Genomic DNA, 17,833 nt, shown 5'->3' with positions numbered 1-17,833 from the left:
CTGGTTTTGACTGGCTCAGTTCTTAGTGCTCTCTGCAGACACTGAGGCTGACAGAAAATGTGGCTCCCATGTATGATTATTAGCTGTTCTAATGAGGGTCAAAGCAAACATTAGATTAAGTTCATTAAATTCCAACTAATTGACTACACATTTTCTCCAGAGTGATGCCATCTGGACCTCCTTTAATTATTTGCATGATGGCGTCCCGTCAGGTCCCATATGTTGGTCTGTTTGTCAGCTGCTCCACCACTTTGGTTTTGATTATTTACATCACATGTAGCACCATCATCTGATCAACATATTAATATGTCCATAACTTCAACTCATGTTCAAATACCTGCAGAACTAATGCCATTCCCATCAGCCTCAGCTGTAGCTATATGTACAGTATATAAAAATAGACAACATGACAGCTCCCCAAACGTGAAGCCAAAATATCTGGATCACCATCTGGTGGCTGGCTGCAGTATAGGTCATAAAGCCTACCTTCTCCATATTGGCAGATGGGACATGGGCCAAACTAAAAGATCAGAGTACATGTCAAATAAGTTTTTCCCAGAGATGGTGTATGTCATTTTGAGCAGTTCTTATCACTCTGATTTATGTTCAGTTGTTTGTTTTTCTGATAAGTTTGGTTTTGACTTGTTCTTTGATGCTATGAAAAGGGGGTTCGACATTATGATTGACAGCTCTGTGCGCCAATGGGTGTTTGCGATCAATCGCACTGCTGCCTATTGGTCAGATGGGTGTTTGGGCGGGAATTCCACACCCTAGTGATAGTTACTGCACACAGTCTGGCTCCACATGACATCACTCGTGCAAGATGGCAGCAGCCGTATCCAGAATATTTTGGTGGTAAGTGAAGATGTGTCATCCATCTTTATATACAGTATATGGTTTTGTGCTGATTAGCAAAGATTAGCATGCTAACATTCTAAATCAGGATGGTGACCATGATAAACATTAACCTTGCTAAGCATTAGCATGTTAACATTGTCATTGTGACCGTATTAGGATTCATTAATTTTCTGTAAGTGCTTATCCAGTTGGGGGTCACGGGGGGCCTGAGCTTATCCCAGCTTGGGCGAGAGGTTGGGTACACCATGGACAGATCACCAGACTATCACAGGGATGACACATAGAGATAGACAGTGATTCACGCTCACATTTACACTTGCGGCAAATTTAGAGTTACCAGCCTAGCCTGCATGTCTTTGGACTGTGGGAGGAGGCTGGAAAACCCACGCTGACACAGGGTGAACATGGTGGTTCGCACCCAGAGTGGGGTGTGTCGCTGTGAGGCGACAATGCTAACCACTGCACCACCATGTTAGCACACCGAAGCTAATATTCTGCGTAAGGTAAGTATAAAAGTTCATCCTCACAGAGCTGCTAACATGGCTGTAGACTCCCAAGAGCAGTGATGTAGCGGTAGCTGATGAGGTGGGTGTACTACAAGGTCGATGGATAGGTTACTGAAGAGGAAGTAGATGTACTCTCCTGTATATTCCAATGGCTTTTTGGCTGATAGGTATAACCTAGACTCACTGTTTTTCAGACATCATGATATTCCGAACAGTTAACCTTTTGACATAAATTATTAAAATAAATACTCCCAGATCATGAATCAAATATAAATCTGTGTCATCATTTTTTGCTCCCTTTTATCATTCGACCACACAAGAAACATCTAATTAATTAATTTGAAATAAATCAGGGTGAGTTTCCAATGTTTGTTGCAGCCGCACAAACATGGCAGGGGGAAGGATTTTGTGACCGGAAGCTCCAGGGTTGGGAGAGCCTGTTTTAGCAAAATACTATTTTCAGGGTGATTTTAATCATGATATGGCTCAATAAATATATAAAAAAAATCTTTAATGGTCATACAGTGTTTTAAGTCTCACCTTTTATAATGGTATTGTACCTTAACTTGACTTTACAAGTTTAGAAGTAATGTTACAGATTATTTAAAAGAAAAAACTGGAGAATGTGTCTCTTGGTGGTTTCTTTCATGATTCCTCCCACATAATAGATCCAAAAGGTGCCAATCAAATTCGTTTTAACTCGTAAGACCCAACCCCAGAGATGAGGTGAGCGACTAGCCTACCATAAAACTTTAATTAAAAGCTTAGTCCCAATTAAATGTCCAGTCCCTTTTACTAGCCTGTTGTGGCCACACATTTTGACAATAAACGCCTGTGTCAATTAGACGCCTGGTCTGGTTGCCAAGCAGTTCTTTTTCATAGAAATTCTTTGGATGTAAAAACCGGAATGTTGACTACCCACCTCAGCTAATATTAGTTAGCTGTTTAGATTGCACATACATATAAAAACTTTTGTCAGTTTGGAGATGCTACACATCTTTGGCTTAATTAGATTCTCCACAATTCAAGGTTTCAGTTTATTTTACTGAAACCATTAGCGCCACAAAATAATTAATTCACATTTACTGGCATGGTAAACAGGAGAGACAAAAAAAAAGTGGTGACACATTACCTCTGAAGTGGTAATAAACTTTGAATATGTGTTGGTTCCTCAACAACAGGGTAAGTTATTCATATTCCACTGGTCTGTACAGGTCCACTGCACTGATCAAAAGAATCAGGGATTTTCATAAACATTAATCCAAGTTGCAAATATTAATATATTAACAGGACAAAGTGGTGGTGAGTCAGTATGGCAGGTGCTGTCATCCTCGGATGCTGTAAAACGAGTGTCTTAACTGTCTCTTTTTGAAGCACTATCTGTCTGAGCTAAATCAGATGATTCATAATTGATTTGTTATTCAAAGCCTATTTTTTGGAACGAATTAAAGGCCTGTCACAAATACTATGTTCCAGACTGACTACAAGCCAGGAGGTGAGTTTCAGAAACCAGAGTTCTCTAAACTCTGGATGAAGCAATCAGTGAGTCACAGATATTGATTAATAATCTTATCCAACCCCTGCAGATATATGATGGCCATGTTCTCCTGAAAAGGGCAGGAAAAATCTAAATCTTACTTATTGCTCTTTGAAACCCACACAAATCTGAGACAGACACTGTCACATCCTTTCTTCAGGGAGCTCTGACCTTGTCCCGCTCTCATCGTCTGCTGAAAACCAGCTTGTTTCTAAATGGGCGTCCCGTCTGAATTGTGCTGCAGTCACAGCATCACCAGTGTCCTTCTGGGATACTGTCGCAGTGTTTCCTCCCTCAGCAGTGCTGGCCTCGTCGCCGCGACTCCTCCAGCCAACTGCTCTTTGTCACGGCTGGCAGGCCCACAGTCTGACTGTGTACTTGGCTGTAGCTGGAATTGATTTGGCAACTGTCAACCACACCAGCGGCAACAACAACAAAAGCAGCAGCAGCCGCTTCCCGACAGGCTGGGATGTGGTTAAGTAAATAAGTGTCAGAGGGATTCAGGGGAAAAGGAAATTAACCTTACACACAGGTTAGCAGTTGTCCTAAACAGCTGGTCAGAAAAGGTTCCACGGTCTGAATACTTCTTGGATGTGTGACTAAAGCTCTGGGCTTTGGACCTCGATGGTGAATTAAAAAGCAACTCTCCTCTCCAACACCACATACCCTCTACAGACAGTTTCTGCAGACCGGATAGAATCTGTGCCAGAATATTTTTAACCACGCTTGACTTGCAGCCAAATGATGATGGTGGCAGTTCGTCCATCCAACACTCTGGTCAAGAGTGAGACATGTCGACAAACTACTTGCTGAATTTCTCTTTTTCTCCTTTACCAAATCAAAAGGGAAAAGAAACAACAGTGAAAATGACATGAACAAGAACAAAGTGACCTGTTTCCCATCTCCATGTCCCAGACAGCCCTCTGTATTCAGAGCAAAAACAAATACACCACCAAAGCAATTGTGCAAAGAACTGTTCAGTGTAAAGGAAATTAAGTGCTATCGGTGATATCGGTGGTAGGTTTCTGTGAAATTAGCTGGACAGTAAATCACAAGGTTTTTACTTATTCCGTGACCTTTTCTCTATCACCACCATGAGGAAAATTTCTATTTGTACCAAAGAATCATCAAAAAGGTCAAAACTATGGGATAAGAGAGCCAATAACACCCTGAAAAGCCCTGATCAGACCTGTATTAAGGTGAAAGTTTGTCAGACCCTAACAGGTTTAACAAACTCAACAGAGGAGTGAGCAGAGATGGTATTAATAAAGTGCAGTTTGTACCACCCATTTTAATGTTAGCACTCAACTGAATGGACATTATTAGTGGTTGTCAGCCTCATACTGCATTGGTTAGAAGTAGGTTCAGAACGCCGTTATCAACGTATAAAATGATTGTCATTACTTGACATCAGGACATACAGGAAATATACAGTTTGCATACAGTCTCTTTCAAAATAAACATGCTATGTTTTTTTCCTTTTACAGCAAACACACATAGTCACATTAAGGCAACAACTGGGTTTAGGAAACAAGAGCAGGGTTTGGCTTTACATTAATACGGGAAGCAAACACCATCCTCCCAGGTGAAAGTCAGTGGTTGTTGAACCAATCCACCACCCTTCCTGCCAGCCTTACTTGGACTTACGCTGCCTTAGTTTTGTTTGTGGTCCCACAGTATTTCTACCTGACGCTGCCAGGTGTCGTTTAACAATAACCATGAATGGCCACTTATCATGCCAATGTTAAAGGACAGCTTTTTTTTGGTGTGTGATGCGGGAAGTCACTGACCAAGTGCTGGTATTTGACGACTTCGGAGTGAGACTGGGTTGGCAAGTTAATTGCAAAGTTTTGGTTGCTTTACAAAGTCTAGTTCAGTGTTTGGTTAAATTAAAAGACCCTATAAGGAATCTGATGTTCTCTGTTTCCTAGAAAGTATTTTTTGTTTGAATGGTTTTAAGCCTGTTTTGTGTTAGCAAAAATTAGCATTAGCATTACCAAGCTAACTATGCTAGCAGCTAGTGTTATCTCCACACTCTTGTCCAAATATGTCACTTCTGGCTCCAAAAAGCCATGATGGTGAAGGCCAAAATGCCAGACTTGAGGCTTCAGAATGGGAGTCCACAACCCAGTGTGTGACATCACTGTGGCCATGTCCATTATTATCATACAGTCTATGATAACCACTGATAACACCTATTCATTCAATTGTAAACACCCACACATTTCTGAGCAGACGTTCAATCAAGTAGTTTCAGTGTAAAGAGTCGGTAAAGTAGTAGGTATGTACTTTGACTGTTTCAAACTGTTTCCAGTAGGTATGTACTGCAAAGAGTTGTTTGCAAAGGTAGAATAGGAAATAAAAATGTCTGTACAAGAGTTAGATCCTGTTTAGCAAGTGAACATTGTCAGTGGGAGCATGTTAGCATGCTGAACCAAAGTACAGCCTCACGGGGCTGCTCACATGGCTGTAAATTCAGACTCTCTGTTTTTTACAAGGTGAAACCCATAGGTGAACTCATCTCTTCTGTCTGTATGTGCAGGTTGTAGTGTCTGTTTTAAACAGAACTTTGTCTGCGTTCTCTGCACTTCATAGCTGAAGCTAAATGTTTCATTGCCGGCATCTGTTTCAGAGCAAACACAAACCCTCCAAGGGCTGAGCAACAGTTTGATTCTGGTTTGTTTCAGCAGCAGAGCTCAGCATGACACCAACTTGCCTTCAAGGACTATTTGAAGTTCTTTGAAAGTCCCCAGTGTTTGATGTCCATCTTTTTTTTTTTTTTTTTAAAAAAAAACTTTTTTCTCTCTGTAAGCCTGCTCTGAATTTTAAAGTTGAACTTGACGTTGTGCAGCCTACAAAAGAAAATCCCAATCAAGTCCTTTGTTTGTTTCTGTCCCCTTCTTCCTTCTGCTTTTCTTTCATCCTTCACTTGTCTCAAATTTCCTTCCCACTGTGATCTTAAAGGCTTGTTGATTCTGCAGCTCACAACTCCAACAAATTGATAACATACATCACATAAGACAGACAGAGGATGTAGCTTTTTTCCCCTTATTCTCCCTCTGATGTCTCTCTCTCTCTCTGTCTTTAGGACTTCCCTCTGCTGCGGCTGGATGATGTGGTGGGCGATCAGTCCAACATTCTGGGCTTCTCAATGCTGAACAGCAGCCATCCCTTCTACCTGGAGTTCATCCGGAGCCTCAATTTGTCCTGGAGGGAAGGCTGCGATATCAGCCCGTACCCAGGACCAGCGGTGAGACATACATGTATTCACAGAGTCGGAGAGTAAAGCCTATCTTTAACCAAAAAAGTTTTTTTTTAAAATGAGGCTATTTATTAATGAGGCTGAGGGTTCAAAATCGTGAAGTATCACCAACCATTTAGTTTTGTTTTTAAATCAGCTACCAAACTTGAGAGCAGCTGAGGGGACTGAAATGTTCTTTAAAGGGACAGTTCACCCTGAAATCAAAAACTACCTTTCCCGCCCATCGCGTGTAGTGTTATTTATGAATCTAGATTATTCTGGTGTGAGTTGCCGAGTGTTGGAGATTCCGGCTGTAGAGATGTCTGCTTTCTCCCCAATATAAAGGAACTGGATGGCACTCAGCTTGCAGTGCTCAAAGTCCCAAAAAAAAAAAATAAATAAATAAAATAAAAATACATTTGAAAAACTCAACAGCAATGTCTCTTTCCAGAATTCCTGAGCAAGTTACTGTATTATTAGGCAGAAGGAAGTGTGAATCTAGTGATTTCTAATGATGTTAGCCAAGGGAAGCATATATAAAGTGAATAGAATTGGTCCAAGCATAGAACCTTGTGGAACTCCAAAACAAACTTAAATATGTGAAGATGATTCATCGTGAACATGAACGAACTGAAATCGATCGGATAAATAAGATTTAAACCAGCGTAGTGCAGAAACTTTAAGGCCAATTAAATGTTCCAGTCTCTGTAGTAGAATTTGATGGTCAATTGTGTCAAATGTGGCACTAAAATCTAATAAAACAATTGCAGAGATGAGATCATTTGTAATTTTTACCAGTGCTGTCTCTGTGCTATGGTGCACTCTAAATCCTGACTGAAATTCCTCAAATAAATTATTATCATGGAGAAAATCACACAGCTGGTCTGCGACTACTTTCTCAAGGATCTTTGAAAGAAAAGGGAAGATTAGATATTGGTCTATAGTTGGCTAACACCTCTGGATCCAGGGTGGGCTTTTTAAGGAGAGGTTTAATTACAGCTACCTTAAAGGAGTGTGGTACATAGCCTGTTAATAAAGATATATTGATCATATCTAATATGTAGGTGTTAACTAAAGGTAAGTCTGCCTAGTTGGGATGGGGTCTAAGAGACAGGTTGATGACCTGGTTGAAGAAATCATTAAGGTCAATTGTTGAAGAGAAATCTGGTGTCAAGCTATCTAAATATATATTAGGTCTTACAGCTGTGTTTGAGGTTAGATAGGTACTGTCTGAGGACATGAGGTCATGAATTTTGCCTCTAATAGTTAGAATTTTGTCATTAAAAAAAGCTCATAAAATCATTACTGCTAAGGGCTAAAGGAATACAAGGCTCAATAGAGCTGTGACTCTCAGTCAGCCTGGCTACAGTGCTGAAAAGAAACCTGGGGTTATTCTTGTTTTCTTCTATTAATGCTGAGTAATAGTTTGCTCTGACATTGCCGAGGGCCCTCCTATACATTTTGAGACTGTCTTTGCAGACCAAATGATTATACAAATGATATTTGTTTTCATTTTCGGGTTTGGGAGTTGTACCAAGGAGCGAACTTTCTTTGTTAACTTCTTTTTAAGAGGTGCTACCGAGTCGAGTGTTGTTCACAGCGAGCCTGCAGCGCTACTGACAAGATAATCAATTTGGGAGAGTTTAAAGTCAGTACGGGAAACCTCAGTTACAGAGGGACATGGTATTAAATTTAAAGCCAATGGAATAATTTCCTTAAATTTTGCTACAGCACTATCTGATAAGGACCTAGTATATTAACTGTTGCTGAGTGGTGTGTAATCAAATGGAGAGAAATCAAAAGTTATTCAGTAGTGATCTGATAGAGAGGGATTCTGTGGAAAAACTAGTAAGTTTTCAATTTCAATTCCATACGTCAGGACTAGATCGAGGGTGTGGTTAAAACAGTGAGTGGGTTCATGTACACCCTGACTGAAACCAGTGGAGTCCAATAATCTGATAAACGCAATAGCAAGGCAGTCATCATTAACGTCAACATGAAATCGCCAACAATAATAACTTTATCTGATTTAAGAACGAAACTGGATATAAACTTTGAGAATTCAGAAAAAATTCAGAATACGGGCCAGGAGCACGGTACACTATAACAAATAAAAGTGGCTGCGAGGTTTTCCAGGTCGGATGTAAAAGACTAAGGACAAGACTTTCAAAGGAATTATAATCTAGTTTAGCTTTAGGGCTGATTAACAGACTAGAGTCAAAAATGGCTGCAACTCCCCCTCCTCGGCCGCTATCTCAAGGAATTACTTAACTAATGTATCCAGACGTATCCAGTATCCAGTATCCAGATCCAATGAATCCAGATACGTCTTCTACCACTGCTAGTGTGGGTCAAAAAACTGCATCCTACATTTCATAATAAAATAAAACAAAATGACATAAAATCAAATAGGAAAAAAACATTGGTTCTATCTGTCTTAGATTCTGGTTTGATTGCATGTTGTGCAGTTGTAGTAATGCCTTTTCTTTCCCCACTCTTCCACTGGTCTTTGTCTCTGTTTCTTAATGCTCCTTCATAATGAACGGACCATCAGGACAAATCAATCTCCTCAGAGCTGTTTGTCTCATTTGCAGCTCTGTTATCACCCGGAACATAAAGCTTGAGCAGACAGCTCTAATAAAGATAATAGTAATGACAATAGAGTTTGTCTCAATCACTGCATACGCCACCATCACGGCAGAAAACATCCCCTGGGGATTTATTATTACTCATATTTATTCACTTAAGGTGCTTGAAGGAGTTGAAAAGAGCCATAAATATGGTTGCTTTGATTGTAATGAACTTTATTATTATTGTGATGATTATGGTCATTACTTGATGAGCAGTAGATGAAGAGTTTCAGTCTGAAATGGCTGCTGGCACAGAATGACATGAAAAAAACATTTGAACAAACCATGATGTAGGAGTGGTCTTACTTTATGTATTTATTTATTTTATCATTATGAGAAAATGACTATAAAAAAATTAAGCAGTAAATGTATCCCTAAATTTTAGTTAGTGCCTTCGATTTTGTCTCAGCCTGTTGTGGAGTCCCTATTTATGCTGGTGGTTCTCAAGCTTTTTCTGTCAATCCTACTGCTAGCTCATCTAGCACCACTGAGCTAGCTAGTGTTACAGCTCAGCCGAGGAGGATCCCATTAATGTTTACGTCTCAAGAGCATGAGCCTCGCGTCCATGAGTAGATGCATGCTGTCTTTTGTGGGTGTAGTTTGGTACAAAGAAAAAAAGTTCCAACGTGAACCTACTCACAACCAAGCAGCAATCTCCAGGGCTGAAAAATGAATTCAAGTGCCAAAAACTGTAGTTCCTCTAATGGCCACTTGAGGCTGGTTTGAAAAATGAGACAATTTTACATCAGAAATAAACGTAAAGCGTCTGGATGGGGGACAAATTTTTATATACTGTAACTCACCTGTTTAAATGTTGTTGCTTTGAGTGACTGGCTATAAGCAGATAGGGTCCTCGGCCTCTCAGTCAGATCCACCCCTTGCTTCCCCACAGCGCTAGCCTCTTGCCTAAATATGGTCACTTCTGCCGAACTTGGCTTCAAAACCGGAGTCCCCAAACCAATAGGTGATTTCACGGTGGCTGTGACCTTTACTTTATATAGTCCATGCTCACAATAAGGTTTGTGGTTTATCTTGAGGATCTTGATCATGATTTATAAGGGACATTCTGATGAGTTATCCACATGGATTTTTTGGTGTTTCGTGAATAAATCAATGTATGGAAAATACTGAGTTATTGTATGAAGCATATGGATATGCCCATGTTAGTCTGGTGGCAGGGGCTAAGAGGGGAGGGGAGAGCTGCAGGAGCAGGGTAGTCTAGTAAGACCATCCCAATGATGTGTGCTCAAACTTCTGGTTCACTCTTTGTATCAGTCTGGACTTACTGTCAACCCAAACACTTTCTATGAAATAAAATCCAATAGGGGCCAATCAGGGACCCCCACTGTAATTGACAATGAAAGCAGCCAATCAGGGCCTGTGTTTCAGTTGATGACATAAAGTGACAGCCGCAACTTGCATAACAGTGATGGTGGCTCCCACTCCATAGTAAACACAGCAATAAGTGAAGTTGTTAAATAAGAACAAGAGTATGCACGAAAAGAAAAGATGAAAAAATGAGAAAAGATGTTCTACCAACGGGATTTGGCAAAAGCTTGATTTATCAAATGGCTCCATTTGTCACAAAGATGTTCACCTGTATTTTGTTGTGCTGATTGGCTGAAGGAGTTTGTCTGTTAAGGTGAGTACTACTGCCCGCTGAAAGTGTTTGGAGCAGCACCAAGTCCAAACTGATAGAGAGAGGGAAACAGAATATTGAGCTCTCGTCATCAAGATGGTCTCATCAGGCTAGGAGGAGGGTGTATTTTCAAATTCTGCCTTTTTTTGCCTTTTCCAGATTCCAGCCTTCCCCAGTTTTCAAGTTAGGTTGGGTTGGCAAAATATTGAAAAAGCAAACATGTCATGTCTCATTTTTCAAATTAGCATTGACCTTTTCCATATTTGACAAAGAGCAACATCTTTTCCCAACTTAAACCGAGTGATCTGAGTTGATAGCCTGAACCATTACAGAGTAGCTTAACACTAAATTTAACAAATGACCCTAAGAGGCAACACCAAGTTTAAAGTTACAAAGTTCTTTTTTTTTTTTTTTTTTTAAATTTACTCATTGAGCAGGCGATGAATTTAAATATTAATGTAAGTACCAAACCTTATGTCACAGCATGTTAGTCAAAGAAGGTTCATATGTGAACTAGAGGAAGCAGCTGCAGGACCAGACAGACAGCAATTATTTTTCACTTTCCGTCTCAGTCTTCCCTTTTCTATCTTTCTCTCTCCAAACTGTAATTAGTTATCGTCATCCAGCCCTGAAACTATCAACTCAGAGAGAACTTCAATCACACTCAGTCATACATCCATCTTTTTTATCAGCCGTCGACAGACTGTGCAGCTCTGCCTCCATACAATTTGTCTGATTCCCTCAGAGTGTCAGTTTGACTGACAACTGACCAAACAGACCAGAACGTCAGACTCTGATAGGATCACTGAGCCGTACGAGGCGCACACCGAATGCCGCTGATAGCAGAAGCACTTCACTTTTTTTTTTCAGCTATCGTTCCCCGACGCCTTCGCCTGCAGGAGCGTGAACAAACAAACAAACAAACAAACACATTTTTCTATTGTGTGTGCAGGGCTCGGTGTTTGTATGAACAATATAACATCAAATGACAGAGAAAAGTCACCAACTCTGCAGGTCAACAGAGCTTTTTAGCCTCTTTAGCTCCAGGTCAGAAAAAGGTGGTGGAGACCAAACCAGAGCTAAAGGCAGAGTCAATATTATATAGCTTCACAGGATTCATGTCATGCTTTTTGCAATCACCATTTCCAGCTATTGTTGGTTAACAGATGGTTCATGTGTCAACTAACTGCGTGCAGTCCCATTTCTTAATTTCACCCCTAACTCTCATTTTTGAGTTTCCCTTTGCCCCTCAGAACAAAGTTACAAGCTGTAGTAGTTGAATATTCCCCTGTGAAATGGGAATACCCTTCAAGACTCTTATACATTATCAGTAGTCATCAATGATGTTTACATAAACAGACATGACTATGGCAACAGTAGTATTATCACAATGACATTCATCATTTATCTGATGGAGATAGAAGAGCATGGATGCTTGCAATTTTTTCACAACTTACGTTTCAGGCTATCAATCGATCAAACAAGCCATTAAAAAAAAAAAGAACAATGCTTAATTACCAGGCCACCAGTGGTGCGCTGTAGGCTAATGTTAGCAGCCTTTGCTCCTACCCTGCTAGTTTGCACTTTACTGCCAGACTTCTGATGAATTTCAGGTGTCATGTGTCATCAGAGGGAGGGGGGAGCAACATGGAAATATATCGAAATCCAGAACTGTCATGCACAAATCAAATGAAATCAAATGCTTGTTATCAGGAAAAGGACCATAATACATTGAAATGACATTAAACTAAAATAACATGATGATTATCTAACTTTTAAATCTTTATTAACAAAAAATAACACTTCAGTCAGGACCACTGTGGTCAAAGAAAACTTTATTTTTATTTGCAGTATGATATTTGGTGTTATGGCTCTGTTCTTGGACAGCACTGCCCTTCCACATTCCTAGATGGAAAGCCTGAGGCAGAGAGAGCACACTTCTGCACACATGCCTTCATTGAAAGCTAGTGATGGCCAAATGAAGCCTCATGAAGCATTTTCTTTATTTTGTGAGCCCACTAGATGGCGCTCTTGGTTTGTAGAGAGAGGCTCAAAGAATGGCAATTCCGTGTGCTTTCAACCTTTTGTTGAACAAAAAGTGCCATCTAGTGGGCTCATAAAATAAAGAAAATGCTTCATGAGGCTTTATTTGGCCATCACTATTGAAAGCCTAATGCTGAGAAAGCACACATATCCATCTTTCCACATGCCTACATGGAAAGCCTGAGGCAAAGAGTATACCTCTCTGCCTTTCAACGTACAAATATGGAAAGCCTTAGGTGGAGAGCAGCAGCAGAGACTACAGGGGTATTTGAAGGGTACAGAACAGAGCTAGTTTCAATAAGAAACAGAATAGACACTGATTAGTCAGTCACAGCGTGAAATGAGGAGCTGAGGTGGAGATGGCCAGCAAAGCGCTCTGAATGAGATTTGCTAATGGGTTGCATAGAAAGGAATCATGGGATCCATAAGATGACTCCCGTCCATCAGTCAGCTGATGTAGCTTGGATGTGACCTGAGCTCTGTGGCCTGCCTGAACTATTGCTATGCTCAGTTTGCAGGTTGTGCAGCCATTTTGCTGATGCTCACTCACAACCCTCCATTTGATGTGTGCCTGTGAGAAACCTCTGTTTGGAAGGCCATGTAGCCCCAACACTTTGTCTTACCCCTCTCTCCCAACATGATTCAGGATACTCTATCCCTAGACATGAATGCGCAAAATGGAGGGGTAGGGGTGAAGTTGAAGTGGCAAGGGATGTATTGGGATTGAGACAAAAATAGAAGACTGCTTTTACACAGTTAAGTTTCCATTGTAAAGTAATTTTTGTTTATTCTTTCATTGTGTATGTTACAGCTGTCGTCGGCCCTAATGTTTGATGCAGTTCACGTGGTGGTGAGCGCTGTGCGGGAGCTGAACCGCAGTCAGGAGATTGGAGTGAAGCCGCTAAGCTGCACGTCTCCGCTTATCTGGCAGCATGGAACCAGTCTCATGAACTACCTACGCATGGTAAACACAAACACACACACACACACACACGCGCACACACACACACAAACGCACACACACATACTCTGACATTCTGGGAACCCTTCTGGTTCGCTGTTCTCCCCATGGATGGTTAAAAGTTGGATGGGGTGTGGTAAGTCAGCCTAATTCCTACCAGTTTGTCCCAGTGGCCAATCTCCCCCACAGACCTACAATTTATAAAGATGTCTGTGAAGCTGCAAACAAGGTTGTTCATTACTCTTTGTATTATATTTTTTTCTCAGAGCCTAGAAAAGCTGTTTTTATATGTCAGAAAACCAGTGGAAGTGAGAGCTTCTTTAGCCCATTTATGTTGGGCAGGCAGCTATCATTATAATGAATGGAGACCATCTTGGAGGTAAAACACTCCCATTGTCCTCTCATCTGACTCTGTTGCAACAGTCAGGTGTTTTACATTGATTTCTGTTTCATGTTTATCACCAGTACAGAGGTAGATTCAGGATGTTTCAGCTGAGCTTAGCACAAAGACTGGAAGCAGGGGGAAACTACTAACTTAGCTCCATCAATAGAGAAAAAAAAAACCTGCCAACAACTCCAAAGTTAGTGTGTAAGTAGGGTTAGACTGAACCAAGACTGATCACAGCTTGTGAGAATGCAGCTGGATTTGAATTTGAGTTTTTAAGAGACTGTCAGCTACGGTGGCCAACAACAGCCCAAAACATTTCCATCAGGAGAAATGTGCTGCAGCTTCAGAGACAATGTCAATTTAAAAACATGCACAAAAATCCAAAACAAGTAAAACAACAAAAGGTGCTGCAAATAAGAAAACATATGCTTCTCTGCAGATACAGAAAGAATGCAAAGGCAAAAACATGCAAACCCCCAAAGCAAATGTAGCAGAAAAAGGCTGCATGTCCAGTCAACACTATGGAAGTTCTCCAGGGGTCCGTTTCACAAAGCAGGTTTAGTGAAAACTCAGAGTCTGTTAACCCACTGTTCAAGCTAGGGTTAAACAGTTAACAGTCAACGGTTAACCATTAATCCGTGAACCACCAAGGGTATTTTTGATTAGTTCCACATGTCAGTCCATATGTTAATTTGGCTACTCCGTGAGGAGACCGGAAGGTTGGGCACAATGTTTCTAAAAAAAATATAATTTTCTTTACTGAGACATTTCCAGCTATGATTCTGCCACCAGTACTGCTTATTTTTTAGCCAAAACATGATCTTTCTCTTACCATAACCAAGTGGGTTTTGTGCCTAAACCTAACCACACAGCTGGTTTTGAGACTTATGTAACCACTGTTCATACCGTAGCAAGTCTTACATGCATTAGTGAACTGAAACTATAAAATGAAAGGATGTTTTGCTGCCTCTTGCAGCAGACTGTAGACTGAGAAAAAGATCATTTAATTCAATCTGTCAACTGCCATCAATTTAAGGTGGAACGTTAACTTGCAATGTTACTCAATGCATGGGCTGACGATGTGAATTCATCATTACACCTTAAATTTCAATATGACAACTTTGACCCTTTAGTTTTTATTGTCTATCTTGGAGGACACACACCTTAAAGTTATAGTTGGTAATCCTGTTCAGAAACACTTCTTGTTATATTGGGTGAAATGGTCCTTCCATCCTGAGAGTAGTCAATACATAATGTGTTCAGAAAAAGGAATGAAAAAAATCCGACCTCTGTGGCAGCTGCAGGCCTGTAAAAACTCTGACCAATCCCTGCCTTTCGGTGCGAATGGAAAGAACCAATCAGATGCCTTCATGTCTCGTCCTGCCCGAGCCCCCCCTCTGTCCTTCCCTCCCTCCCTCCTCCCTGCGTGCACTCATCACGTGTCACGTGTATTCAGCACACTCCTCAGCAGAAATACAGAGTTATCAGGAGTTTGCTGAACAATGGCAGAGAAAACGCAGCCAAAAGTATCACTTCCAGCGTTACTTGTAACAACTTGCCCCGCTAAACAGGCTGAGAAAAGAAAGTCGGAGGCAGAAAAGGCGGCGACGAAAAAGGCTTTGGATAAAGTGAGAGGACAAACCAGAGTCAACATCGGTGCAGCTTTTGAACGGTGGAGAAAACTGAGGGAGCTGAAGGGCCTGAAAAGTGATGCAGAGGTTGCTGTCTTTCTGTTGGACAGGTAATTATTTGTTTGCTTCGGGGGGATTTGTTATTTTACTCGGCTCTCCTCTGCCCTGCTGAGTCTGACTCCTACTGCAGGATGCGCATTCAAGCTTGTGGGGCCGTGGCTTTGGACAGAGCACTGACGGGAGGGGGAGGAGGGGGCGGAGCTGAGAGGAGGTGCCGCTTTCAAATCTTGCTAGCTCTCCAACATTACCAACTATAGCTTTAACTAATGAGTGGATCTTTAAGTGTTTAAAAATATATATTATTTTTGACCAGATTTTGTGAACTGCATATAATCTAATCCTCACTTGGAGAAAAATAAGCATTGTGGATCGCTGTTCCTGTAAGCTACGCCAACACTAAACCCCTGAGCTTGCCTGAGCAGAAATAAATACACAAACCCATCAGGAAAGACTCTCACTGCAGCCTGTTCTATCCTGCTCTGAAAATGTAGGCGTGCAACTGGCTCTTTGGGTGATAAACGAGGTGCAGACATCCCTCTGTGTCACTGTTGATGTACTGTTTGTGGTGGAAACACTAAATGGACCTGTGGTCTAGGTACCATGTCTGAAAGGTTACTTTTGGTTCCAAAGGTACCATACTGAAAGCCTTTGGTGGAAATGGGGCTATCGAGGCCTGGAGAACTTCTATTGTGTTGACTGGATGAGCAGCATTTTCGTTCCTGTGACATTTTTTCAGGGGGGTTTATGTGTTTTCGACAGCACACTTTGTCATTTGCAGCTCAAACCCGATGTTGTATTTGTTCTGGCATCATTTCTAAAGCTGCAGGACATTTCTCCTTGCGGAAATGTGTTGGGCCGCTGCAGCGTTTCCGCCCTTGTCCACCACTAGTCATCACTAGAGAAACATTGACACTTATTAAAATGCCTAACAGGACCTACAGTCTGTCTGTGTTTACCTGAGCTCCATGGGTCCAATGAATTGAAACCTTTGACTGTGTGGAACAAAGGCATCAAGCCTTAAACCTTTAAAGGGAGGAGGTTAAGGTGGATGGATGGGTCAATGAAGTGACTTTGACATGTGACACTACTGCTCACATCCAATCTGTTACCAAGAGTCAACACTGGTTTCTTGTAATTCCAATGTTTCTGTAACATTAACCATCGAAACAAACCTCAACCATTAGAGGTCAGGAAATGTCCATGTGGTAAGTAGTAGTTTTAAAAGACAAACAATGTTGTCCAACTATTAAAGGCAAAAGGAAATGAAAAAAAAAAGTCTCACATGCATTGATTTGGAAAAAGAAAAAAATACCAAACAGTATTATTGTAGCTTAGTTTGCAGGTTGTGTCTTGCTTACTGCAGGCTGCAGCAGACCTGGACTCATCTGTGCTGCTGCTGGACACAGACAGAGAGAGAATTGGGTGGGGTGGGGGTGGGGGGGTATTGTCTCTTTCTTCTTTCTCCTCTGGCATCTTTCCCTTTCTCTCTCCTTCTTTCCTCTTTCATTACCACGTTCATATAATTTATTCTCATTCTCCTCTTTCCTTGTTTCTGTCTGTCTGCCACTCCTTGTTCCTTCCATCCACTGAAGATGCCTCCGTCTCTCTCCTTCCCTCCCTCCATATTGTTTTTGTTGCTCTCAGTGCATCACTTCATCATCTCTACACTGTTTTTGGCAGCAACCAGAGACCTCTCTCCTTCTCTGTCTCCCTCTTTCTTTCTCACCACAGTTTTTGGGATGCAATTCATCTTGAGTCATGCACATACACACACACTCACAATGACAAAAACACACACAAGCATGCACATTCATTCATACTGTACATGCGCTCAGTTGCACATTGCTCACATAAACCCAAGTACACTATGCACGCCCGACTGCACATGTATAACACAAACCTCACACTTATTTGCACATTCCTGCAAACACACACCAGCAGCTCTGTCACTGATCTGATGAACTGTCTGTCTGTGTGCTCTGCTTCTTCCCTGTAATACCAATCTTATTTTTCTCTTGAAGTATTTTTTCTCCTCTTAGACATTTCATTTCTGAATCAATAACTTCGAAAACCTCGTTCTTTTTGTGTCACATTAAACTGCAGCCAGTTTGAATCTCCTGATTCAGCTGCTACAAACGTGTTTAGACATCAGTAGCTTGGTTGCAGCACACAACATGTTTAAAAAGTTTATTTGAGAGACGTAGTTCGCAACTTGGAGGAGCAACACAGTTGATAAACTATGACAGCTTTCTTTGATTTGGACTCTTCAGGTATATGTTCCCTCAGAGGTCAAGATGGTTTTCTTTTGGTCAAAGGTGCAAAGTAACTTTGGTGACTGT

At 41.2% G+C, this 17,833-nt stretch overlaps 1 protein-coding gene across 2 annotated transcripts in view; it reads left to right on the top strand.

Annotated features, from left to right (window-relative positions):
* The window catches only part of LOC117263687 (glutamate receptor ionotropic, kainate 5-like), a 417,373-nt gene that overhangs the window by 299,348 nt on the left and 100,192 nt on the right, over positions 1 to 17,833 (top strand). For both annotated transcript variants that reach the window (XM_033637282.2, XM_033637280.2), the window contains exons 9-10: positions 5,990 to 6,151; positions 13,266 to 13,418. In XM_033637282.2, coding sequence (XP_033493173.2) covers positions 5,990 to 6,151; positions 13,266 to 13,418 — 315 coding nt within the window. The remainder of the gene's footprint in view (positions 1 to 5,989; positions 6,152 to 13,265; positions 13,419 to 17,833) is intronic.

The sequence above is a fragment of the Epinephelus lanceolatus genome, chromosome 16, assembly GCF_041903045.1.
Source record: "Epinephelus lanceolatus isolate andai-2023 chromosome 16, ASM4190304v1, whole genome shotgun sequence".
NCBI lineage: Eukaryota > Metazoa > Chordata > Actinopteri > Perciformes > Serranidae > Epinephelus > Epinephelus lanceolatus.
This window is presented reverse-complemented; position numbering and strand designations above follow the sequence as displayed.